The 26,168-nt window shown below is 52.4% G+C and overlaps 1 protein-coding gene across 1 annotated transcript in view; it reads right to left on the bottom strand.

Annotated features, from left to right (window-relative positions):
• WNT7B (Wnt family member 7B) overlaps positions 1 to 9,447 on the bottom strand; it is a 145,995-nt gene extending 136,548 nt beyond the window's left edge. The window contains exon 1 of the mRNA XM_060254235.1: positions 9,321 to 9,447. Coding sequence (XP_060110218.1) covers positions 9,321 to 9,391 — 71 coding nt within the window. The 5' untranslated portion in view covers positions 9,392 to 9,447. The remainder of the gene's footprint in view (positions 1 to 9,320) is intronic.
• Between the last annotated feature and the right edge of the window lie 16,721 nt (positions 9,448 to 26,168).

Raw genomic sequence — 26,168 nt, 5'->3', positions numbered from 1 at the left:
CAAAAGAAGCTCTGGCTCCTTCCTTCCTTCCTTCCTTCCTTCCTTCCTTCCTTCCTTCCTTCCTTCCTTCCTTTCTTCCTTCCTTCCTTCCTTCCTTCCTTGTGACCCCCACATCCCTGCTTCAGACTGGCCAGGGGACCAGGAGGGGAGAAGGAAGAGAAGCTTGGCTCAGTAGCTCTGCTGTGCGATTGAGAGAGACTGGAGAAACAAGCTCTGCTGTCCCCTCTTCCTCTCCGACGGAGGAGTCTCAGCCAATGGAGAAAATAGAGGCTTTGCTCTGTAGCTCCTGTGTAATTGAGCAAGCCTGGCAAAACAAGCTGAGATGCAACAGGAAGCAAGAGAGAGGGGGAAGGAAGCAGATTACAGCCAGTTGCTCGGGGGCCTGATCCGGCTGTTCTAAGGGCTGCCCCAGCGCCTGGGCAGGATTGGCTGCTGCGGAGGCTTTGTGCCAAGCCTTCTCCCGGAGGCCTCCTCCTCCTCCTCCCTGGCTCTGCCGACCCTCAGCTGGTTCCTCCCTGGAGTCCATTCCGGGTTGCCCGTCCCCCCCCCTTTGCCGCCCCCCCCCCCAGTCCTCTCCTTGATACCCACGTGGAGATCCTCGCCTTGACCCCCGGGAAGCCAGCACTCGGGCCTGAGTCCCCTGCCCCCCACCCCCGCCGCCAATGACCGTCGCGGTTCTCAGCTCCGGGCCTTCCTTGCAGAAGAGGAGGCGAGAAGAAGAAGAAATATATACCCCGCCCTTCACTCCAAATCTCAGAGCCGCCCCCAATCTCCTTTACTTCCCCACCCCCCAACAGACACCTTGTGAGGTGGGTGGGGCTGAGAGAGCTCTTGCAGCAGCTGCCCTTTCGAGAGCTCTGGCTGACCCAAGGCCATTCCAGCAGCTGCAAGTGGAGGAGTGGGGAATCAAACCCGGTTCTCGGCGCAGATAACCACTACACCAAGCTGGCTGACCGCCCCGGGCTGGGGCTTCTCCGACTCCTTCCCCCCGCCCCCCTCAGACTCTCCAGGGTCATTTCACAGCCACACCGAGCGATCGGGCTCCATTCTCTCCAGACCCTCCCACCTCTAGATGTATGTATGTACCCAGCGTCTTCCTCAGCCCCCCACCCCGAAAACCAACCAGCTGGAAACGGATGGAGTCTGGAAAGGGAGAGCGAGAAAGGGGGGGGGGGGGGCTTTGCCCTGGTTTCCCTTTGCTCGCCTGTTCAGCCACCACCACAGCCAAACTCTCACACTTCACACACGGCAATTGGCAATTTACAGTGTAAGGTGGGAATGCTGGGTGGGGGAGCGTTATCCTAGGGATACATCGGACAGAGGCCTGTGGTTGGGGAAGTCTATACCTGCGGTGTCAACCACTGAGTTCAGCCTGCTGAACCTAAGATCCGACTAGGTAATGTTTGGTGTCATTTATATTGGGTTAAATGTCAAAAAGAAATCGTTTGCCTTGGAAGCGCAAGAGCTTCGCGCAGGATCCCTGAGCCTCCAGGTTAAGAGGATGCTGTTCAAACAAGTTACAAAGTATCCAATGGCAACGAGAGAAAGATATTTTACTCACAGAAACAGAAGCACATCTTACAGGACATATATTCATGCAGGGACGTTTAACTTATTGTGAACCGATTGACTTGGAAAAGGTTCACTTGCCATAGCTCGGAGGCCAGGTAAGAGAGAGAAAAAGTGGGGTCCTGTATCAGATGGAGCACAGAAGGCAAGCAGGGGCCAAAGAGGCTCAGTATCTAACCAATGAGAGGGTGGGGCCAATTGCCAAGGGTACCCCAGAGAGAGAGAGAGAGAGAGAGAGAGAGAGTTCCCTTAACCCTTTCCCTACCAGGTTTTCTTGCTTGCAAAGTCTCAATATCCAGCAATTTGATGTGCCTTGTTATTGCTTATACTCTGCTTCAGTTCTCTTTTTAGATCTCTAATTTGTTCTACAACCCCAATCACGTCCTGCCCTTTCAATTCTATTGACTCCTTCTGCGCATTCCGCCTTGAGTCCAAATGAGAAAGGCGGACTAGAAATAAGGTAAATAAAAAAAATGAATAAACGCCCTGGAACCCTCAGACATGTTCTTGATGACGACGGCTGGTCGCAAATATGAAACTGGAAACAGAGTTCTTGCATCACCTGGCACCACGTTTCCCCCCCTCGTTTACCTTTTTTGAACAGAGTTTATTCATACATTCCTTAATAGGGAAATTCAGAGTTACTTGCCAGGCTTCGAGGCGTACAATGATCGAGTGTGGCGGGTGGATGTCTAGACCAGGCATTGCTCGCTTAGAGAAGGCATATTTTTCACTGCTACTGATATAACGTCCTTCTTTCGTACAAAATGCTTTTCTTTTCGGGGCATTTCTCCAGAAACTACTTCCCCCTACTAAAATAATGCCTTGCTTCAGCCCGAGGTGGTAGCTTGCCCCGGTGCCTATGGGACCAGTTGGTCAGCTGGTCACGTCTGGAGCATCATCCTGCCCAACGGGGAAGACATTTTTTTCATCTGGTAGTGTCCCGAGCAGTGCCCGCTCGCTTTGGACCCCAGCGAAGGAGAGTCCCTTATCCCGTGTCTGCAAAGTGTTCGCTGTGCGTATCTGCTAGCCATTTGGGGGACGGATTGCTAGTGAAGAAAGACTTGCGTTTAGTTTGAATAAGCTGATGTCCGTTACTGTTTCTTGAAACAGTAATAATAACAACAACAACAACAAGAACAAGAACAACTTACGTATAATAATAGTAATAAAACCTGTCCCTGTATAAAATAATACAGGGACAAAAGAGTTCTCGTTTTTCCGTCTGGAAATCTTGTAGCAAACTAATTCCGCGTCCCCCCTTGGGTCCTGCTCTGGTAACACACGAGTCCCGGGGATTGTCGATTCTGAACTCTATAGATGCAGCTGAAATAGATCAAGAAAGTGATGCCCCCCCTCCAACAAAAGGGGAGGGGGACACATGCGCTATGTGACAGCTGGGAAATTCAGCTCCCCGGGTCGACATTTTCTTGGTACCCCTTGAGAAATCTCTGCCTGAGACAAATTCTCGACAGAAATGATCGTTGGACAGAAGCTAGTTTGGAGTCCAGAAGGGTCTCAGAGACTTACAACATTTTCGGGGGGGATAAACTTTCAAATCTCTCGTCGACTTAACTGGTCAAGGGAGCCTTGATTCTGGAAATCCTGTTGCTCTCAAAGGCGCCCCTGGACTCGAAACTAGCTCTTCTAGAGCAGAACCAGCACGGCTTCTTCCCCCCGAACTACCTTGACAGAGGCTGGCTCCCACGCCTCTGCCTTCCTCCCTGGACAACATCAGGGTGACCTGAACGTGGGAACGACTCGTGCCAGACAGAGCTGCCTCCTTCCCTTAGGCTAGCGGCCGCCGGAGGGCAAAATCCTCCATTCCCCTTTCGGACTGATTTAGCCCAGCTCCTGGAAGGAACTTTTATTTTGTTAAGCTCTTTTTAATGGAAATGCACAATCGTAACCTATAAAGTTTCAGGCCTTGTCAACAAGTTAGTCCCTTCCTCCCGCTAAACAACCGCTTCTCAGATCCAAGTGGGCAGCCGCGGAGGTCTGAAGCGGTAGAACAAAGCAGGAGTCAAGTCGCACATTTAAGGCCAACTTCGTTTTATTCGGAACGGAAGCTTTCGTGAGCTCTAAGCATCAGACGAGGAATCCGGTGCAGTGAGCAGAGCCACACATAGCTGGAAGGCAGGGTCTCAGGATGCAAAACGGTACAACTTCAAGATCCAACGGCGGAATGGTCAAATGAACCAACTGAGCAAACCTTTGATCTCAGCAGCGCGAGCAGGCGAAAGCAATAAAACAGGAATATGTCAAAATGTGAGAATGTCTGTGAGCCTTTTCAGCAATTCTCGCCATGCGTAAAACCAGACGAGCCTCCCCACAGAAAAGGATCTTATAGCATTGGAGAAAGTCCAGAAAAGGGCAACTAGAATGATTAAAGGGCTGGAACACCTTCCCTATGAAGAAAGGTTGAAACGCTTGGGACTCTTTAGCTTGGAGAAACGTCGACTGCGGGGTGACATGATAGAGGTTTACAAGATAATGCATGGGATGGAGAAGGTAGAGAAAGAAGTCCTTTTCTCCCTTTCTCACAAAACAAGAACTCGTGGGCATGCGATGAAATTGCTGAGCAGACAGGTTAAAACGGATAAAAGGAAGTACTTCTTCACCCAAAGGGTGATTAACATGTGGAATTCACTGCCACAGGAGGTGGTGGCGGCCACAAGCATAGCCACCTTCAAGAGGGGTTTAGATAAAAATATGGAGCAGAGGTCCATCAGTGGCTATTAGCCACAGTGTGTCTGCCTGTCTGTCTGTCTGTCTGTCTGTCTGTCTGTCTATCTATCTATCTATCTATCTATCTATCTATCTATCTATCTATCTATCTATCTATCTATCTATCTATCTATCTATCTATCTATCTATCTATCTATCTATATAATTTTTTTGGGCCACTGTGTGACACAGAGTGTTGGACTGGATGGGCCATTGGCCTGATCCAACATGGCTTCTTTTATGTTCTTATGTGACACAGAGTGTTGGACTGGATGGGCCATTGGCCTGATCTAACATGGCTTCTCTTATGTTCTTATGTACAGAAGGGGAGACAGTCCTCTTGCGCTGAAAACTGACGCTGTCTCTCGCCTGCCTGCCTGGAAACGACAGTCCCTGGGCTGCAGTCACAAACTGAGGAGTAGAAAACCTCCCGTCTCTCCAAACCGCCTCAGTTGGAACCAGCGTTCCTTCGCTCTAAGTCGAGTTAGTGTGAGCCAGCTCGCAGTACTTGAGCCCCCGGCGCACACATTTTTGTCTTCGCTCAGGGAGGATGGCCCCACAGCACACTCATTTTATGCAGCAGTTCACAACTTTAAAGCAGAGTTTCCCCTCACAAGGCTCCACGGTTTAGGGGGAGGATTGGTTGTCATGCTTTTCGGCGGAATCTACTCAAAAGAACTTGTGCGCCTTTGCGCGCCGACGAGACTTCAAGCACGCAGCAATTTCCCTGGGCCGAATGAAGCCCTTTTGTGAGGGATGGGATGGGAGGGTTGCTCTAGGTGTTGGGGATTCGTAGAGAAAAATGTTATTTAGCAGAGCTAGAAATGAGTAGCACAGCAAAGAATACGCAGAGATCATGTGTGTGTTGGAAAGAATACGATTGCTTTACTTAAAACTACAAGGGAAGGGTGACCTGGGAAGAAAATAACAGACACTAACTTCCTACATGTTTACAGCTTGAGACCAAAGCTAGGAATGGCCTCTCTTCTCCAAACTTAGACAAAGGGAGGAAGAGATGCCATAAAATGCAGAATAGGCAATACATTGATTTCCAATCAATTACTGGTCATTTAACTAAGTCCTCCTACAGTCTTTCGCAGGCTTTCTCTCTAGCTAACAGGTAGGTTACAGTAAACATATGTGACTTCCGGTTGACTAGCAATATCAGTAAGGTTAAGTCTATAATAGAGAGCCCCGTGGCGCAGAGTGTTAAAGCTGCAGTACTGCAGTCCTAAACTCTGCTCACGATCTGAGTTCGATCCCCGGCGGAAGCTGGGTTTTCAGATAGCCGGCTCAGGTTGACTCAGCCTTCCATCCTTCCGAGGTCGGTAAAATGAAGGCAATGGCAAGCCACCCCGTAAAAAGTCTGCCGTGAAAATGTTGTGAAAGCAACGTCACCCCATTGTCGGAAACGACTGGTGCTTGCACAGGGGACCTTTCCTTCCCTAACTCTATAATTACTGAAGTGTTGCAGACTTGCTAATTCCATCCCTAGGACTCGCACTTTGGCCTCTCCCACTGAAATCGATACGTCCGGTGTGGAGCACTCTGAAACGGACTTTAGCGGGACTTATTCCCAAGTCTGAAGAGGCACCTCGCAGCCTCCCCCGTTAGATATACGGTGTGGCTTCTTGGACGTACACAATATTGGAGAGCGTTTTCATCTCCAGCAGATCAGCTCCCAGCCATCAAGTGCCCAATAAAATATACCTCTTCACGACCGAGAATCGCGATTCCGACTAGAGGCCACCAGCAACGAAGCCAAGCCAGCCAGCCGCCCTGCAGCATAGCGAAAACCTCCTCCAAAAGCCAACACCAGGATCCAGCCACAGAACATTTCAAACCCCCTCGAAGGCCTGGTGCGCAAGGCAGGCAGAAGACGCAACAGGCAGACAACAAGCGCCACAGCAAAACGCTTAAATGCCCCAGGAAACGGTGGGAAAGAAGGCGACTCCTAGGCAAACAGCAATGCTGACCGGACGCCTCAGGGCCCCAAGGTAGCCCTGCGGGGGACCGTGCCCCATAGGCCGCTCCCCCCCCACCCCCCCACCCCAAAAAAAACCCCTGTACCTCCCTCAGTTGACATAACGAGATAGATCAAGATGGGTAACCGTGTTAGTCTGTTTGTAGCAGTATTAAAGAGCAAAAGTCCAGGAACACCTTGAACATACGAACATATGAAGCTGCCTTCTACTGAATCAGACCCCCCCTCGGTCCATCAAAGTCAATATTGCCTACTCAGACTGGTAGCGGCTCTCCAGGGTCTCAAGCTGAGGTTTTTCACGCCTACTTGCTTGGACCCTTTTTAGTTGGAGATGCCGATGATTGAACCTGGGACCTTCTGCTTACCAAGCAGATGCTCTACCACTGAGCCACCGTCCCTCCCCTTGAAGATGAACACAATTTGTTAATAGTTAATTAACAATTTGTTAATTCGGTCAGGTCTTCAGCTCCCTTATTTCTCTGAAGAAGGGATCAGCAGTGGCTCCCGAAAGCTGGTCCCCCTGCCTGTGTTGTTGGTGACTCACGGAAGCCCGGAGCCTGCCACACACACCTTTTGGTCCTCCTGGAGTTTTGGTCTTTCCTGTTGGCCCAAGGAGCAGATGAAGATCTGAACTGGCCAGTGGGAGGGGGCGCGGACACAGGTGACTCCAACTGAGACAAGCGGCACTTCCTTCCATGTCAAGATACGCAAAGCATCGGGAAGGACAAGTGCTTCGCTTTGGGAGAATCGTGCCCTGCTCTGAAGCGGAGAGGCCGGGTGACCGAGGGTGACGGGGGCTTCAGAGCTTCTACAGCCTTGAGAGGGCCCTGAATCCCGGAGTCCTCCTGCGTGCGCCTTCGCTTCCAGAGCCTGGCTTTCCCCCAGACAACACACAGCCTCTGGGGCAGGGGTAGGGAACGTTGGCTCTCCAGGTGTTTTTTTGCCTACAACTCCCATCAGCCCCAGCCAGCATGGCCAATGGCCAGGGCTGATGGGAGTTGTAGGCAAAAAAAAAACATCTGGAGAGCCAACGTTCCCTACCCCTGCTGGGGGCTCCAGCAGTCTCATAGGGCTATAGCGCCCAGCAGACAAAAGGGCTGGATTCCTCCAGGAAGCGCCGGGGACCCTTCCAGGGATGCCTCCGATTTGTGCCTCACTCGCCCTAGAAGCAGCGCCGGATTCAACCCTGTGGAGACCCCTAGGCAGTCCAAATCTTGGGAGGCCCCCTGGCAAATGATCTCAGGGTTGGAGCGCCCGCTCGCCCGCCCTGCCTGCGGTCCCCGCTGCAGCCTGCAGGCCCCTTCTCAAAAGCCCCTCAGACAAAGCCGCGGGGGAGAAGTAGAGAGAGGCAAACTTGGAGATGACGCCCGCAGCAGACGCACCAGGCAAGTCGGGCAAAGAGGGCTCCGTTGTCGGCAGCCAGTGCAGGCTGGAAGGGCTGCAAGCAGGGGGGGAACGGGGTGGCGAAAGCCGGCAGGGCCCCTGAAGGCGTGGGGGCCCCGTGGCCAGTGCCTATTTGGCCTCATTGTTAATCCAGCCCTGCCTAGACGGACAGCAGGGGGCGGAGGAGACCTGGGGCTGGGGCTGGGGGTTGCCACAGGGCTGGGCTCTATCTCCCTGTCACTAGCTCAGGGGTCCCCGACGTGGAGGAAGGGCTCCTGGGATGAAGCTCTAGGAGACAAATCCTAGGGGTATTTTTAAAGCCCAGAGCAGATCTTGTCACAGCCCCCTCCATTGGCGCTGCCTCGTGTTCTCCTGGCCCCTTCACCTTCATCGCACAGGCAGGATCGGCAGCCAGCCCTCCCCTCCAGCACCCGCCACCGGCTTGGGAAAGGTCGACGGAAGGGTCTGGCCCAGCCTCACGCTCAGCAAGGGCGCCTGGGTGGCGCACTGCGGGCCTTGCGCGGCCGGTGAAAACGCGCCCCTCTCCCTCCAAGGGCTGTGGCCAGAGCGGGCTCTAAGGGGCAGGGCCGGGCGCGCTGGACCTCCAGCCGGGGCTCTGCTGGGCGAGCGCGTCTCCAGTCACAAGCCCCAGACTCAGCACGGGGCCTGGGTTCGAATCCACACGCCCGGCCTGCGGGGCGGGACTGTGGTTGGGAGGCGATTCCCTCCCTCCGGCGGGGCAGCCGGTGGCCTTGTGGCCGGGGAGGGCCCAGAGGCGCGCAGAGAGCCAGAGCAAGGGAGCCTCCGGCCGGCGGCGGCGGCGGCAGTGCCCAGGAGAGACGGAGGCAGCGCGGCTCGACAGGTAAGAACTCGGCGGCTGCTCAGGAATGTGGAAAGACAACTCGCGGCGGGCGGGCGGAGGGGGAGGCCAGGGGAGCGCTGCGCTCCGCTCACTCAGCCCGCCGGCCGGCTGCAGGCTCCCGCCTCCCCCCCGCCCGGCAGCTCCCCAGGCGGTGAGGAGGTCGCCTGTCCCACCCGTCGGGGCCGCTGCTGCTCCTCTCCCCAGGCCAGGCCTCCCCCCGCCCCCTCGGTGCCGGGAGGAGTCCCCTGCCCACCCCGGCAGAGCGGCCAGGCACGCGAGACCCACCCCGCGGCAGTAGAAACTCCCCTGTTTCCTCGGGAGTCAGCCGGGCCCTTCTCTCCAGGCGTGCCCTGGGGGGGGGAGGGGAGGGGTTTCTTTAGGAGCCTCCCGGCCACTTCCTCCCCGCCTGCCTGCGCTGCAGCGGGCTCCTCTGGCTGGCTCTCCCGCCCAGCCTGGCCGGGAGGGAGGGAGGGAGGGAGCTCGTCCCCCCCCCCCCCCCTCGGGCAACCGAAGAGCTGCAGCCTCCGAGCCTCCGCAAGCCCCCGGGCCGGGCCAGGCTGGCCAGACGCCGCACTCGGGCTGCTCTCTCTTGGGGAGGGGGCAGTTTGGGCTCCAAGGACCCGGCAGCCCCCCCTCCGCCCCACCGTCACGTGACCCGCGCCTGCCAGCTCCGGCATCGATCTCCCGAGGCTGCCCGATCGATGCCGGCCTCCGCTGCCGCTGCCTCCCCAGCCTCGCAGGTTCCCTGCAGCCCCCGAGCCCCCCACCCCCACCCCCAGTCACTCACTCACTCACCCGAGCTTGACGTAGAGGACCCCGAAGCAGAGACAGACGTAGAAGAGCCACTCTCGGAAGTTCCTGTGCATGGTCTAGGAGGGCGCGAGGGGGGCCATAGACCAGAAACGCCGCCGCCCGGCGGAGCGCAGCGCCCCAGCAGCCCCTACAGCCCCGCGCCCCCAAGCTCGACGGCGCTCCCCGCCGCACGGCCCCAGAGGGGCGCGGCGGGCATGGCTCCTCCCGTGCCGCCACCGGGCACGCAGCGGCAGCAGCACCACCGCCGCCGGGGGCACCCGGCGCCCCACAGCCCCGCGCTCGCTCGACGGGGGGGGCTGCCTCGCTGCTGCCTCTGCCTGCCCCAGGTACGGCGCCGCCGCCGCGGCTCTCGCGATCTGCAGCTCCAGGTAGGAGGGGGAGGAGGAGGAGGAGGAGGAGGAGAAGGAGGCGGAGGAGGAGGAGGGATCTCGCTGGCTCTCTCTCCTGGGCTTCTCACGCATACCTCCTGCTCTGCGGGCGCCTCCGCGGAGCCTTTGCAGCGCTCATCTGCCCGAGTGAAATCGCTCCAGGGAAGCCGAAGGCGCACCGAAGGGGAGGAGGGGCGGCGGGGGGAGTCAGTCGCCCCTAATTACAGGGTCTGCCGAGACCCAGCCGTTGTCTGCCAGGCACCCCACCCCGGCCCCTGCCCCCTGCAGGCGAGGGGGGGAAGAGAGAGAGAAGAAAGAGCTTGGAAAGCAAACCACCCGTGGGGCTGCCTGGCTGGCACCCCGCTGAAACACACCGCAGGGCCCCGATCCCGTGCACGTTTGCCCAGAAGTAAGTCCCCACTGGCTTTCAGGGCACTGCCTCTTTGCTTCTGAAAAGGAGGCGAGAGGGCAAGAGGGTATCCCGTCAGAGGCGATCCGACTTCGGAAGCTTCATCAGCCTCCTCCTGGGGCTGACCCCAGATGACAGAAAGGCACCGTTGGACCCACTGCAGGGGTCAATCGGCCAGTGGAACCTGCACCCGGTGGCTCGTGCATCCAACAAGGCAGAGGGATTCCTTCCTTACGGCGTGCATCTGGCACGGAAGGGGACACCTGGGAAGGGGATTGCGGAGGGGGAGGGGGCCGCAGTAGGAAGACCTGCTGGTCCAAAGCAAAATCCACAACAACAGCAAAAAACATTCTCTCAGCACCAACCCTAATAGCCCCCATCTCTGGGCAAAGCCAGGAGTTCTCAAGGACTCTTCATTCAGAGGAAAAGAGATCTCCCACCTGGCCGTATACCAGGGGTGGCCAACGGTAGCTCTCCAGATGTTTTGTGCCTACACCTCCCATCAGCCCCAGCCAACATGGCCAATGGCTGGGGCTGATGGGAGTTGTAGGCAAAAAACATCTGGAGAGCTACCGTTGGCCACCCCTGCATATATGGATGTTCTGTGGAAGGCTGAGCAGGGAGTCAGATTTAGAACACAGAGCCCTTGTGAACTCGTTCTCTTGGCCTTCTGGCCAGTGGTCAGTCTGACCAAGAGCTCTGAAGAACCTGAAAGCTGGTGCACGGTTGGTGTCCTTTTGGTGGGTCTGCTTTTTTTCTTTCTTCCGGATTCTGTTGAGCGTGAAAGCAACTGAAAGAAAAACCAAGCAAACAAAAATCGTTTGTTGCCATTACTGTTTTGAATCTGCTGATGAATCAGGGACTCTTTTTAATACGCGAGACAGAATGAGCAGCCCTTGCTGGCGGAATCATCACGCTTAAGAAAGGACAGGAAGCGCCTGCAGCTCCAGCAGCACCTCAAGCCAGTTCCTTGGTTGTAGAATGCAAGGCCCTTGAGCCAGGCCTGCTCCCACGCCTCTCGCTGTGCCTGCACCCCTTCCCTTCCCGCCGATGCTTTGAGAACCAAAGACAGCAACAGATTCAGTCCTGTTTTTTTCTTTTTTTTAACAAACATTTCCACCATCCTGATTAAGCAGGAGAGATTTTTTTAACAACAATTTTAAAAAACCACCGTGCCTTTAAATGATCTGTTTTCAAGCCATGCTAACACACAGGTCTCCAAGCGTGGTGTGTCTGTATGCTTAGCCACAATACACTCCAACAACATCATACATTGTCAGGTGTCTGTCTGTCTGTGTGTCTTCTCCAAGTCGTCAACTGTCCATCTATCCACACTGGCTTCCATTTGGCGGGTGAGCTAATGACCGCTGGGCACAAAACCATGGCAGAATGTATCCAGATTTTTTGACAAGAAAGGCTGGAATCTGCACTTTCTACAGGTTGTGCAATCTGTGCAAATTCATATTTGCATTATTATTCGCATAATTTCTTCCATAGTTCTGGGTTTTGCTAATCATGAGGAGGAATAAGGAAGTCTGCTAGTCTCTGAAGGCCTGCCCAAAAAGAGTTTTATCAGTAGTTCAGTTTGGCTCAGTCTCCCAAGATCCCAGCAGGCAGTATGCCCCACCCCCACCCCCACGCTTTCAAGGATCTTTTCCTGGAATAGGAAAAGGGCAATCACAAGCCCAAAATGCATCTGCAAATGTTTGTGGTCATGGTCTGTTGACCTGTCCATCTGTCTAAATATGTGTCTCTTTCGACCATTCTGATATCAGAAGACAGGATGAAACCCCGAAGTGTGGCTCTGCAATTTCAGGGCGTCTTCTTGATGGCCTCCATGGAGTTCCAGCAGAGAAATTCAGCTTACTTCAGTCTTGGGCAAAGACACAGCCAAAGGTGAAAGGGAAACCTAACCCTTAGCTCAGATACTAAGGTCTGGTCACCAAAGAACAGTTCTGACCCCACTCTGATGGTTTTCTTGACTTCTGCCCATACAAGCAAATGGCCACCATTCACTCATATGTAGAGAATAATGGGACATTTGGGGCTGACCTTGTTGTTCAGGCAGGACCCACCTCAGCTTCTCTCATTGGTGGCCTAGCTTCTGCAGACCATGACTTCTCAGAGGAGACGGAAGGTCTCTGTTTCCCCAGGAGCCTCTGCTGGAGCTGCTGGGTGGCCATGATGATGGTCTTCTTCTGGAATCTCCATCGTCTGATGACACAGCCTGTCATCCAGAAGTTCATTTTAGAGCCTTTTGTCCCAAAACCCCCACAGAAACGGAATTCTTTAATATTAAAAATAAGCAAGTGGATGGACAAAAGTCATTTCAGGGTTCTTTTCAAACGCCTTGAAAAAATTAAAATAGAGGTTGGGCACAAGATTATTTAGACTGTATGTTCATTGGGGACAGAGAATTAAGAACCGAAAGGTTAAGGAGATCTGATTGTATAGGCCCAATAATTCTGTTAGTTGAATTAAAAACGTTAAATATTGACAGATACACATGTACTTATTACAAAGTAGATGAAACACCAGCTATGGGCCCCAGTGAGAGCCTCAATTAAGAATCAAATTGTACAGTCACAAACAAAAATGATAATTATTGACCCTGAGCATACGTGTTTCGGACCAAAGGATATTACAAAATGGCTCTTGACATTACAATGCAACAGTCATTTCTTATAAACTGACCAAGAAAATTTTTAATGATTCTTTTCCGTGACCAAAGGCAAAGATATTAATTAGAGGCCTCACTCCTGATAGTTTGCTGCCATGGTCAGGTACCCTTTCCCACAGAAATGGTTCAGTTGTGTACCTTTCTTGTTTGGTCAGAAATATTCGATGCAGTCAGGAGACCTGACTTTTTTTTTTTTTACGTGAAACTCTCTGCAGGCTTCTCTAAGTTGTTCAGGTGGGTCTCTCAGGACCTCACTTAGTTGGCTGCCCAGCAACTTGCCTGTTTGCTTGCTCAAGAAGGCAGCAATATTTAAGCGGCCATGATGGTCGACTCAGATTAGAAGAAATGCAGGTTTGTACCAAACTGTGTCCCATTTTCATTATTTTTGTGGAGGAAGCAGAAATATTTCCAGAAACAACCCTCTACCTTGACAAAAATTAAACAGAAGTCCAGCGTCGCCTTAAAGAGTAACAAACTTTAATTTTGCTGTGACAGAGTATTCCTCCTCCCCCCCGCCCCCCCCCCCCGCCACCACTATCCTACAACCTTTATTGTGAGAATCCTATAATGAATGGATCATTACCGAGGGCACTACTTCCTGGATCAATCGCATGGGCGACTCCAGCCAATCATTGTTCGTGTAATGAACAATGTTATATGTAATGAACAAACTGACACCATAATTGTTATATAGTCTAGATAATGTTATATAGTTCACACCACAATGTTATATAGTTGGCTCTGTGATGACCTCTCGAAGAGTAGGTAGTCAGCGCAGACTACATGAAGCTGCCTTATACTGGATCAGATCCTTGGCCCATCACCGTCAGTATTGTCTACTCAGACAGGCAGCAGCTTTCCAGAGTCTCTGGAAGAGGTCTTTCACTCACCTACTGCCTCATTCTTTAAACTGGAGGTGCCAGGGATCAGGGCCGGTGTGTGGGAGTAGGCAAAGTAGGCAGTCGTCTAGGGCGCCACCTGGCCTAGGGGCACCACTGGGTGCCCCCTCCCTGACGCATCTTGTCTTCTCCTATCATCCAGCTGCCCTCAACAAAGCCAAGCCACCCCCCTCTCCCCAATGTGTAACTTGGCCTCCCACCTTATCCTATCCCGCCACCCTCCTTCCTAACATGGCCGGCAAGGACTTCTTCTCACATTTTTTTTATAACATCACATTTTTCTTTTGAAAAATTAAAATTAAAAATCAGCAAATTAAAAATGTGAAAAGTTTCGAGTTTGGTGCTCTTCAATTTCCCTGTATTTTTTATTAATGGGGGGGGGGCCGCTATTGGGTGATTCGCCTGGGGCACCAGAAAGCCTAGCACCAGCCCTGCCAGGGATTGAACTTGGGACCTTCTGCGTGCCAAGCAGATGCTCTTAACACTGAGCCATGCATCCTGAACCACTGAACTTCTTTGAACACTGATGAACCAGTCATCAAAAAGGGGATGGGAACTGAGGGAAGGCTCTTTCCCATGCTGCCAAAAATGTTCACGGCAGATTCATGGTTCAGCTACCCGTATTGCACACCCAACTTCTCAGAGGCTGTTGAGCACGTCTTTCTTCTGGTTCACAAAACTCAGGTCCTGCTCCTCTAACTCCCTTTTCAGTTGTGGAACTCAGGAGCATTGGTTGTTCAGGGCCGTCCCAGGATTTGCAGTCACATCAAATACAAGAGCCACTTTCCGTAGAGCAAGCTGCCACAATTCAAGCGGCCCAGAAGAAGGAGGAGGCTTCACTCATACACATACAAACACACACACACAATTCAGTGCTCCTGAGCGACCCGCTACTTTTCCCCATGTAAGTTGGGTGTGGCCAACCGTGTTGGGCCCTGGGAATTTTGGGAAAGGGCATGGGGCACCACCATGAAAAAGCTTCCAGAGAGAACAATTACAAACAGCTGGGAAGTCCCAAGCCAAGCAGCCTCCCTTGATACAGGTATTCCTAAACAGGTCCTCTGTGCTGACCTTCTGGGATTTTCTGAAGCATCTTCCGCTCTGCTGAGGTCAAGGAAAGTCAGGACTGGCTCGCTGCCCTGGGGAAGAAGCGTTCTGGGAAAGTGTAAGGGGGGCTCAAGGAAACACATTAGGGGTTACTGTGCCAACCACAGACATCACACTGGGGATCACCACTGGAAGAGGATGTCTGCCTTCCATCCTTATTGGAGAACAGCAAATGGCTGCACTGGAAGGAGGCAAAGGTTGCTCTTCACACTGCCCGGCAGGGATGCCCAGGGAATATCACAGTACTGCCACTCCTCCCAGCTACTGGGCGGGCCTTTCACAACTGGAATTGAAATGGGGGGATGTTCTGTGAACATTTTCATCTCCTGTGAAGGGTCCTCCTCATTGCATTCTTTCCCCCCCCCCTCTTTGTATCAGGTATCAGAGGCTGGGGAGGGAGAATGTGTTCCCATTGGTAAACTGGTGTTCTCTAATCCCGTTCTAGCTGGGGCAGGAAGTAAGTGGCAATGCTTGCAGCCATACTCAATGGTTACAGCCAGCAGCTGTGATGACGTGATACACTGTTTCTGATTGGTTAGATCACGCAGAGAAGTCCTTACAAGTCAGGCACCAGAACTTCGTCAATGGATGGCAACAGGCGTGGGAAACAGGCGAAGCACTGCAAGACTTTATTATTATTATTTCTCTCCTCCCCCCTCCGCTCAAATAATAGTTTTCACACTGAAAATCAAGCCCCGTGAAAGGTTGGTTACAAATGCAAGAAGGAGCCATTGCATTTAGGTCATGCGTGCATAGTAACAACAACCCCAAACAGTCCTGCTGGTGGCCCAAATCCTCTAGCCTAGGGTCTTCTGTACAGCAGTGATGGAGATTTTTGTGGGAGCACAACATAGCTTGATGTAGGTCACCCTCCTGGCTTGCGGTCAATGGCTCCATTACCAGCAGTAGCCAGAGGTCTGTCCAACTTCTTCTCATGCTACTCTGGGAACATCAGTTGCAGGAAGCATGACAATGGCACCAACAAAGTTGTATCGCCTTTGTTCCTGGTGGGGTAACCAGTGGGTAGGTGGGTGAGTGGGTGGTAGAACACCAATGTTAGTCCTTCTTTGTGCATGGGTGCCAGAGACCACTGTTTCTGGAGCAATTATGTCAAAGTAACAGCTCTTATGTCATTGGTGAGCAATGCATGAATGGCTTCTGAAGAATCCGGTCCCATGATTGGCAGACTCCCATGCCGCAGTTCTTGCTGGACTGTTCCACTTCACATTACAGATGGGGGGGGGTGTCACGTGTTTGCATGCTTCCTCATAGAGAAAACTCCCAGCCCATGCACAGCTGATGTGTTAGGGAGGATTTAAGCCCAGATAGTCTCGTTGATATTTTTTCCTTCTGTTGGAAGTTCTCAGATGTTTGATCCGAACAGGAGGAAAAGTGGGGCTTAAATTAAAAATGAATAAAATAAGCATGCCCGCAGAAACTGGCTGGAGGTGCTACATGCTACAGAGGAGACCTGGGCATGGCACACACATGGAACTCACACAGGCAAATATGTTAAAGCCTCATGGATTTCAGTGGGAGAATTGCAACCAATGGCGCATAAGCGTGCAGAACTTTGGCCGGATGATGCCCATGTTCTTTACACCTCCCAAAGAGCAGCCCATTAATTGCAGTGCATGAAGCACATTTGTGAGTTCAGTCCACCACGACCTGTAGGCTGCAGCCAGGCTTGGCAGAGGCTGGATGGAAAAGGACAGCAATAGATCCCTTTCTTCAAACAGATTTGCCTCATTATAGAAGCCAGAAGGAGGAAGGTAGTTTTCAGAGCAAACAGGGAGCTGAATCTCCACCACCACCGCCCATCAGTCACCAAAGCTTATTTCCCTGGCAGTTCTTATCATCCAGACATTCTCCACCCCCTGCCCAAGCTGGGCTCGCTTCTGTTATCGGAGGCCAAGGTGGGGGGCGGGATTAGATAAGGACTGCAACAGGGGGAGCCATGCAACAGGGGGAGGCATCAGCCTGACCTTCTCTTGCAGCCCTGTTTGGTGTAGTGGTTAAGTGTGCGGACTCTTACCAGGTTTGATTCCCCACTCCTCCACTTGCACCTGCTGGAATGGCCTTGGGTCAGCCATAGCTCTGGCAGAGGTTGTCCTTGAAAGGGCAGCTGCTGTGAGAGCCCTCTCAGCCCCACTCACCTCACAGGGTGTCTGTTGTGGGGGGAGAAGATATGGGAGATTGTAAGCCACTCTGAGTTTCTGATTCAGAGAGAAGGGCGGGGTATGAATCTGCAATTCTTCTTCTTCTTCTGTTGCTCTTCCAGTCTGATCCTTGCCCCACCTCTTGGAGAATAAAACAATAAAACAACTTTGGGCAAGACGCAGGCGGCAAAATGGCCTGTCCCTTGTTAATCCGAAGGCATGGTGGACAAGTCTGAAAAATGGCGGTGCTTTGCAAAGCAGATCTCTGCAAGATAATCCTCAAATCCTGGGGGTCTTTATATGACACAACAGTAGACAAACTCCCTGATCTGGCTAGCTCAAGCAAGCCTGATCTCATAAAATCTTGGAAATGAGGCAGGGTTGGCCCTGCTCAGTATTTGGGAGACCACCAAGTTGTGACGCAGGGGCAGGCAAGGGCAAGCCGCCTCTGAATGCCTCTTGCCTTAAAAATCCTACACGGTCATCGTAAATCAGCTATGATGGCCAACAATAATCATAATCCTTTGCATATTAGGCCACACACCCCGATGTAGCCAATCCTCCTGGAGTTCACCGTAGGACCTGTAAGAAGAGCCCTGTAAGCTCTTGGAGGATTGGCTACATCAGAGGGGCACAGCCTAATACGAAAAGGAGCTCCTGCTACAAAAAATGCCCTGGTAATAATAAGCAAGGAACGTGAGGTAATGATAATACGTGTTGAACTGAGGATGAAGACAGCAGCAAATACTTGCCTTGCAAATGTTAATGTTACAAGAATGTAGCGTTTAAATGGTACATAGTAGACCTTTCGTGATCCTAATGTAACAGCACCGTGGGCCCGCCATTCCATTCCGTCTCCATTAGCCTAGAGAGGAGCAGCCGGGTGTCCATAAAGAACACAGGGGGGAAAAATCTCTTGTTTTGACTAGCAAACATAAACAAGAGTTTCAAAATAGCTTTGGATGAATGAAAAGAGGTGATTGAGCTCTTTGGAGGGCTGTGACAGGAGCAGAGATGGTGCTCACAGATAGCACGCAAAAGATCTTGTTTCCACAACACAGAGATAATTCCATCAGTTAGAGAGGAGGTGGCATTGCATGGCCCGCATTTAAAGGGGGCAGTGCCCTCTGCTGGCAGCCAAGAGAAGCAACTTGTTTCCTGGGTCTATAGGAGGCAATATTTCATAGAATCATAGAGTTGGAAGGGACCTCTAGGGTCATCTCGTCCAACCCCCTGCACAATGCAGGAAACTCACAAACACCTCCCCCTAAATTCACAGGATCTTCATTGCTGTCAGATAGCCATTTAGCCTCTGTTTAAAAACCTCCAAGGAAGGAGAGCCCACCACCTCCTGAGGAAGCCTGTTCCACTGAGGAATCGCTCTAACAGTCAGGAAGTTCTTCCTAATGTTGAGCCGGAAACTCTTTTGATTTAATTTCAACCCATTGGTTCTGGTCCTATCTTCTGGGGCCACAGAAAACAATTCCACACCATCCTCTATATCAGGGATGGCCAACAGTAGCTCTCCAGATGTTTTTTGCCTACAACTCCCATCAGTCCCAGCCATTGGCCATGTTGGCTGGGGCTGATGGGAGTTGTAGGCAAAAAACATCTGGAGAGCTACCGTTGACCACCCCTGCTCTATATGATAGCCCTTCAAGTACTTGAAGATGGTGATCATATCACCTCTCAGCCGCCTCCTCTCCAGGCTAAACATCCCCAGCTCCTTCAACCTTTCCTCACAGGACTTGGTCTCCAGACCCCTCACCATCTTCGTCACCCTCCTCTGCACTCGTTCCAGCTTGTCTATATCCTTCTTAAAATGTGGTGCCCAAAACTGAACACAATATTCCAGATGAGGTCTTACCAGAGCAGAGTAAAGTGATACCATCACATCACGTGATCTGGACACTAAACTTCTGTTGATACAGCCCAAAATTGCATTTGCCTTTTTAGCCACCGCATCACACTATTGACTCATGTTCAGTGTATGATCCACTAAGATGCCTAGATCCTTTTCGCACATACTGCTGCTAAGACAAGTTCCCCCCATCCTATAACCATGCATTGAATTTTTCCTACCTAAATGCAGAACTTTACATTTATCCCTGTTAAAATTCATTTTATTGATTTTAGCCCATTTTCCAGCCTGTCAAGGTCATCCTGTATCCTGTTTCTGCCTTCTTCTGTGTTTGCAATCCCTCCCAATTTAGTATCATCTGCAAATTTAATAAGCAGATTCCTTCATCCAAATAATTGATAAAGATGTTGAACAAAACAGGTCCCAGGACAGATCCTTGAGGCACTCCACCTGTCACTCCTCTCCAAGAGGATGAGGAACGATTCACAAGCACTCTTTGGGTGCGATCTGTCAACAAGGAGAACCCTGCTGCCCCCCAGAGGAGGTGAATGGCAGCAGATTGTATTCCCACCCACCCCCCCCATCTAAAATAGCTCCATATACACAGGGTTGGGTTGTGCAGCAAAACCTAGATTTCTGTTTCTCTCATGCACTTATACTGCAATCCTAAGAACCCCTTTTGGTTGATGATGGAGGAATAGAAAATCTGGAGCAATTTCAGTTTCTTCATTGTAAGTCTTAAAGTTGTGTAATTCCCCAGTAGTTATTATTACCTTTATCTTCTTGATGTTCAGCTGTAATCCAGTTTTGGCACTTTCTGGTTTAACCTTTATCAGGAGTTGTTTCAAATCTGCACTAAGTTTTCACATATACTTTCCATCCATCCATCCACCAACCCATCCGCCCACCCATCCATCCATCCATCTATCTATCTATCTATCTATCTATCTATCTATCTATCTATCTATCTATCTATCTATCTATCTATCTATCTATCTATCTATCTATCTATCTATCTATCTATCTATCTATCTATCTATCTATCTATCATCTATCTATCTATCTATCTATCTATCATCTATCTATCTATCTATCTATCTATCTATCTATCTATCTATCTATCTATCTAATCTATCATCTATCTATCTATCTATCTATCTATCTATCTATCTATCTATCTATCATCTATCTATCTATCTATCATCTATCTATCTATCTAATCTATCTATCATCTATCTATCTATCTATCTATCATCTATCTATCTATCTATCTATCTATCTATCTATCTATCTATCTAATCTATCTATCTAATCTATCTATCTATCTATCTATCTATCTATCTATCTATCTTATCTATCTATCATCTATCTATCTATCATCTATCTATCTATCTATCTATCTATCTATCTATCATCTATCTATCTAATCTATCTATCATCTATCTATCTATGTATCTATCTATCTATCTATCATCTATCTATCTATCTAATCTATCTATCATCTATCTATCTATGTATCTATCTATCTATCTATCATCTATCTATCTATCTATCTATCATCTATCTATCTATCTATCTATCTATCAATCATCTATCATCTATCTATCTAATCTATCTATCATCTATCTATCTAATCTATCTATCATCTATCTATCTATGTATCTATCTATCTATCTATCTATCATCTATCTATCTATCTATCTATCTATCTATCTATCTATCTATCTATCTATCTATCATCTATCTATCATCTATCTATCTATCTATCTATCTATCTATCATCTATCTATCTATCTATCTATCTATCTATCTATCTATCTATCATCTATCATCTATCTATCTATCTATCTATCTATCTATCTATCTATCATCTATCATCTATCTATCTATCTATCTATCTATCATCTATCATCTATCTATCTATCATCTATCTATCATCTATCTATCTATCTATCTATCTATCTATCTATCTATCTATCTATCTATCTATCTATCATCTATCTGTCATGGGTGCTGGGGACCCTGCAGAAGAAACCGAGCCTGCAGAGCCTGCAGAAGGAACTGTGCCCCTGCCACCTGCACCAGTGCCCCTGCCTCCTGCTGAAGAAGATCCAAGCCCCCCTGCCTCGCCCTCTCGGGTGGTTCGTGTGCGTGACCGCCTTCGTCAGGACCTCAGGGATCGGAGGAGGGCGGCACGCTCACAAGCAAGACGCTCCCTGAGCCCTGAGTGGTGAAAGGATTCTGGCCCTTCTAAGTGTGAGGATGCTTAAGTTTCGGCAGGATCCTGGCTGCTGCTCTGAGACAGCAATTAGCCCAAATGAGCAACAGGCAGCAGAGGGCTATATAGCTGTGGGCTTTGGGAGGAGGCTTTGTGGAAGCAACTAGTCATCTCTCTGACATCCTAGCATCCACTCCGGCTTGACTTTGGTTCCTGACTCCCTGACTTTGGCTTTTGACTTCTGGACTCCCTGACCTCGGCTTCTGGACCTCGGACCTGCGATACTGGCACACTGATTCGGATTTGGCGCCTCGGACCCTTCTGCTTACTGGCTACAGACCTCGGACTGCCTCTGGACTTTGCCTGACCCGGCCCCAGCCGTGACAGATTGCTTCCACCCACAAACACCCACTCCACAGGATGGAGGCTGAAGCAAGTGAAACCACCGAACTACTGGCTGCGCTCCAAGCCCAGGTACAGCAGCTAACACAGGCAGTAGTGCACTTGCAGCAACAACCTGTGGCCAGTGCTCCAGCCAAGTGCCCAGTTCCCCCACCTGACAGATTTGGGGGTGCCGTGGAAGAATTTCCTGCTTTCCTGGCACAGTGTCAGCTGTACTTTGAACTAAGAGCACGGGACTTCCCCAATGACAAGACGAAGGTGTGTTTTATTATTAGTCTGTTAAAGGGGCAGGCGGCCAAGTGGGCCACACCCCTACTGGTTGGGTCCTCTCCCCTACTGACTGATTACCAGGGGTTTGAGACCCACCTGTCTGCTGCCTTCTCCAACCCAGTCCAAGCAGCCACAGCCAACCGGAAAATCAGGGCCCTGAAACAAGGCCAGTCCTCGGTGGCTCAGTATGCCACCGAATTCAAGCTCCTGGCCCAAGACTTGGCGTGGAATGAGGCTGCTCAGATGGACCAGTTTACCGAGGGGTTGGCAGAGGAAGTCCTGGATGAACTGGCCAGGGTGGAGCGGCCCCCCACGCTCCAGGAACTTATCACCCTCTGCCTCCGCATCGATGGCCGCCTGGAGAGTCGCCGCCAAGCCAAGACCCGAGGGCGCCAGCTCCCTGCGCCATGCCACTTGGCTCCTCTCCCATCCCCAGCTAGTACCAGAGACGAGGGTGAGCCTATGCAGCTTGGAGCTGCTCGACCCCGCCTGACTCCAGAAGAGAAGGCCAGACGCCGCACGCAGAACCTGTGCCTCTACTGCGGCACGGCAGGCCACTATGCCTCTGGCTGCCCTGCTAAACATCGGATACCCAAACCTACATTGCCACCGCCGCCAAAAGGCCAGCCCCAGGCGTAAGTGGACCCTCCAGCCTGGGGCGACTAGCTGGGTCCTCCGAACAGCAGACTGATACCCCGGGCCCGTTCCTGCTACCAGTCAAACTCCGTCTGCCTGATGAACGCTGGCTGTTTGTATATGCCATGCTGGACTCGGGAGCGGCCCACTGTTTCGTAGATGCCGCCTTTGTAAAGCAGCACCAGATTCCAGTGCAGCCAAAAGAGACTCCAACACTGGTGGAGGCTATCGACGGGCGCCTCCTCCGTTCTGGCCCCGTCACCCAGGAGACCTGTCCCATCACCTTCCACGTCCAGCAGCACCAAGAACAGCTGCAGTTTGATGTCGCCCGCATGCCTCGCTTCCCGTTGATTCTAGGCCTTTCCTGGCTGAAGCTGCACAACCCCATCGTGGACTGGGCCCAGCAGGAACTACGCTTCCGAGACCCATGCCCCCATCTGACTCCTCCCACCACTCTAGCAGCCGGCATCCCGAGTGGTGGTCCTCAGCTCCCTCAGAAGTATGCGGATTTCGCCGATGTCTTTGAGGAGACAGGAGCGGATCAGCTTCCCCCTCACCGACCCTATGACTGTGCCATTGATTTGGTACCTGGGGCACCACTCCCGGTGGGGCGTCTGTACCCAATGTCGGAGCCTGAGTTGGCAGCTTTGCGAGACTACCTGGACAAGAACCTGAAACGCGGATTCATCCGACCCTCAACTTCTCCCCTGTCTGCCCCAGTCCTCTTCGTGAAGAAGAAAAGTGGGGAGCTCCGGCTGTGCAATGACTACCGGGCCCTGAACAAGATCACCATCCGCGACCGGTACCCTCTACCACTGATCCCTGAACTCTTGGATCGTTTAAAGGGGGCCCAAATCTACACCAAGCTGGACCTCCGCGGAGCGTACAATTTGGTGCGCATACGGCCCGGAGACGAATGGAAGACCGCGTTTGGGACCCGATACGGGCAATACGAGCACCTGGTGATGCCCTTCGGATTGACCAACGCCCCCGCTGTCTTCCAGAGGTTCATGAATGATGTATTCCGGGACCTGCTCGACCGCTTCACGATCATATACCTGGATGACATCCTAATCTACTCCCGCAATCCTGCCCAGCACTCCGAGCACGTCCGCCAGGTCCTGCAGTGCCTACGAGCCCATGGCCTCTACGCCAAGCTGGAGAAGTGTGACTTCGACCTGCGCTCTGTCGAGTTCCTCGGTCACATTGTGTCCCCACAAGGGATCCTCATGGACCCGAAAAAAGTAGAAGCGGTCCTGACCTGGCAGGCTCCTCAGAATCGCAAAGACCTGCAGCGATTCCTTGGTTTTGCCAACTATTATCGGCAATTCATCCCGGCCTATGCCTCCCTGACAACACCCCTGACTCAACTACTCCGCCCCAAAGAACCCTTCTGCTGGTCCCCAGAGGCCGATAATGCCTTCTCCACCCTGAAGACTCGCTTTGCCACCGGGCCACTCCTGAGATACCCTGACCCCCAGCTTCCCTTTACGGTGGAAGCTGATGCCTCCAACGTGGCCCTGGGAGCAGTGCTGTCCCAGCGCGAGGAGCCGTCTCAGCCACTCCAGCCCTGCGCCTATTACTCGCGCCAGCTCACGGCTGCGGAAAGGAACTATACCATCTGGGAGAGGGAGTTGCTCGCGATCAAGGCGGCTTTTGAGGTTTGGAGGCACTACCTCGAAGGGGCTCGCCACCCTGTTCAAGTGCTCACTGACCACCGGAACCTAGAGCACCTCCAGACCACCCACCGTCTCAACCAGCGCCAGATCCGGTGGTCCCTATTCTTCTCTCGCTTTGACTTCCGGATCTCCTACATCCCCCATACCCAGAACCAGAAAGCAGATGCGCTGTCCCGGAAACCAGAATACGCCCCTGCTTCAACTGAGGCCGCGCCCGCTGCTCCCATCCTGCCGCCCTCAGTATTTGCAACCACCTCCACTTCACCCACACTCGTGGAGGACATTCGTGCTAGCCAGGCCAACGATCCCTGGGTCCAGCAACACCTCCAGGCACTCCAAGACGACTCGGCAGGCGAGTTCACGACTCGAGGCGGTCTCTTGCTACACCGCAAACGCCTCTATGTGCCTCCGGGCCCTTGCGGGCAGAAGTGCTTCGCCTGACCCATGACTCGTTACCCGCCGGGCACTTTGGACAGCATAAGACCACCCACTTGCTGACGCGAGAGTTCTGGTGGCCACGAGTTCGCTCCAATGTTGCCCGCTATGTCAGCTCCTGTGATGTCTGTCGGCGGGCCAAAGACGTCCCGGCCAAACCCTCGGGGTTGTTACAGCCCTTGCCCGCACCCTCAGGACCCTGGGACACCATCTCGATGGACTTCATTACAGAACTCCCACGATCCAAAGGTCAGACTTGCATCTTGGTGGTCGTCGACCTATTTACCAAGATGGCCCACTTCATTCCGTGTCCGAAACTTCCCACAGCTCACGAGACAGCCCAGCTCTACCTGCAACACATCTTTCGTCTGCACGGACTCCCAGCCCACCTGATCTCAGACCGGGGCCCCCAGTTCTCCTCTCGGTTCTGGCAAGCCCTCCATTCCAGCCTGGGTACTCGAGTGCACCTGTCCTCAGCCTACCACCCACAGACTGATGGTCAGACAGAGCGCACCAATGCCACGCTAGAGCAATATCTCCGCTGCTACACCTGCTACCAGCAGGACGACTGGACCAGTCTGTTGCCTCTAGCGGAGTTTGCATACAACAACGCGGTCCACTCGTCCACCCAAATGACCCCTTTTGCTGCAACCTATGGGTACCACCCGCGGTTCTTCCCAGCGATCCTGCCACCCACGAATGTCCCCGCCGTCGCGGCCTACCTGCAAGAACTCCGTGCCAGCCAAGACTTGCTCCGAGAGCAGCTACAGCAGGCCAAGGAGGCATATAAACGGGCTGCGGACCGAAAGAGGCAAGAAGGCCCTCCAGTGCAGCCGGGGGATCAGGTGTGGCTCTCAACTCGCTACCTGCGCCGGCCTGGTCGGTCTCACAAGCTGGATGCACGGTTCATTGGACCCTACCCCGTCGTAGAACAAATAAACCCCGTCGCCTTCAGGCTCCAGTTGCCACCCCACTTCCGCATTCACCCTGTGTTCCATCGCTCCCTCCTTGTTCCAGCTGCACCCCCTGACCCAGCTCGGCCTCCTTCCCCACCGCCGCCACCACCGGTGTTGGTGGATGACGAGGAAGAATATGAGGTGCGCCAGATTCTCGACTCCCGGTACCATCGTGGAGGCCTCCAGTACCTTGTGGACTGGGAGGGATACGGCCCAGAAGACCGGTCCTGGGAACCTGTGGACAATCTTCATGCCCCGGACTTGGTGCAACGATTCCACAGCGACCACCTCGACCTCCCAGGCCCCTCGACGGAGGGGGGCCCTGGGGGGGGGATAGTGTCATGGGTGCTGGGGACCCTGCAGAAGAAACCGAGCCTGCAGAGCCTGCAGAAGGAACTGTGCCCCTGCCACCTGCACCAGTGCCCCTGCCTCCTGCTGAAGAAGATCCAAGCCCCCCTGCCTCGCCCTCTCGGGTGGTTCGTGTGCGTGACCGCCTTCGTCAGGACCTCAGGGATCGGAGGAGGGCGGCACGCTCACAAGCAAGACGCTCCCTGAGCCCTGAGTGGTGAAAGGATTCTGGCCCTTCTAAGTGTGAGGATGCTTAAGTTTCGGCAGGATCCTGGCTGCTGCTCTGAGACAGCAATTAGCCCAAATGAGCAACAGGCAGCAGAGGGCTATATAGCTGTGGGCTTTGGGAGGAGGCTTTGTGGAAGCAACTAGTCATCTCTCTGACATCCTAGCATCCACTCCG

Source organism: Heteronotia binoei, chromosome 14 (assembly GCF_032191835.1).
Source record: "Heteronotia binoei isolate CCM8104 ecotype False Entrance Well chromosome 14, APGP_CSIRO_Hbin_v1, whole genome shotgun sequence".
NCBI lineage: Eukaryota > Metazoa > Chordata > Lepidosauria > Squamata > Gekkonidae > Heteronotia > Heteronotia binoei.
This window is presented reverse-complemented; position numbering and strand designations above follow the sequence as displayed.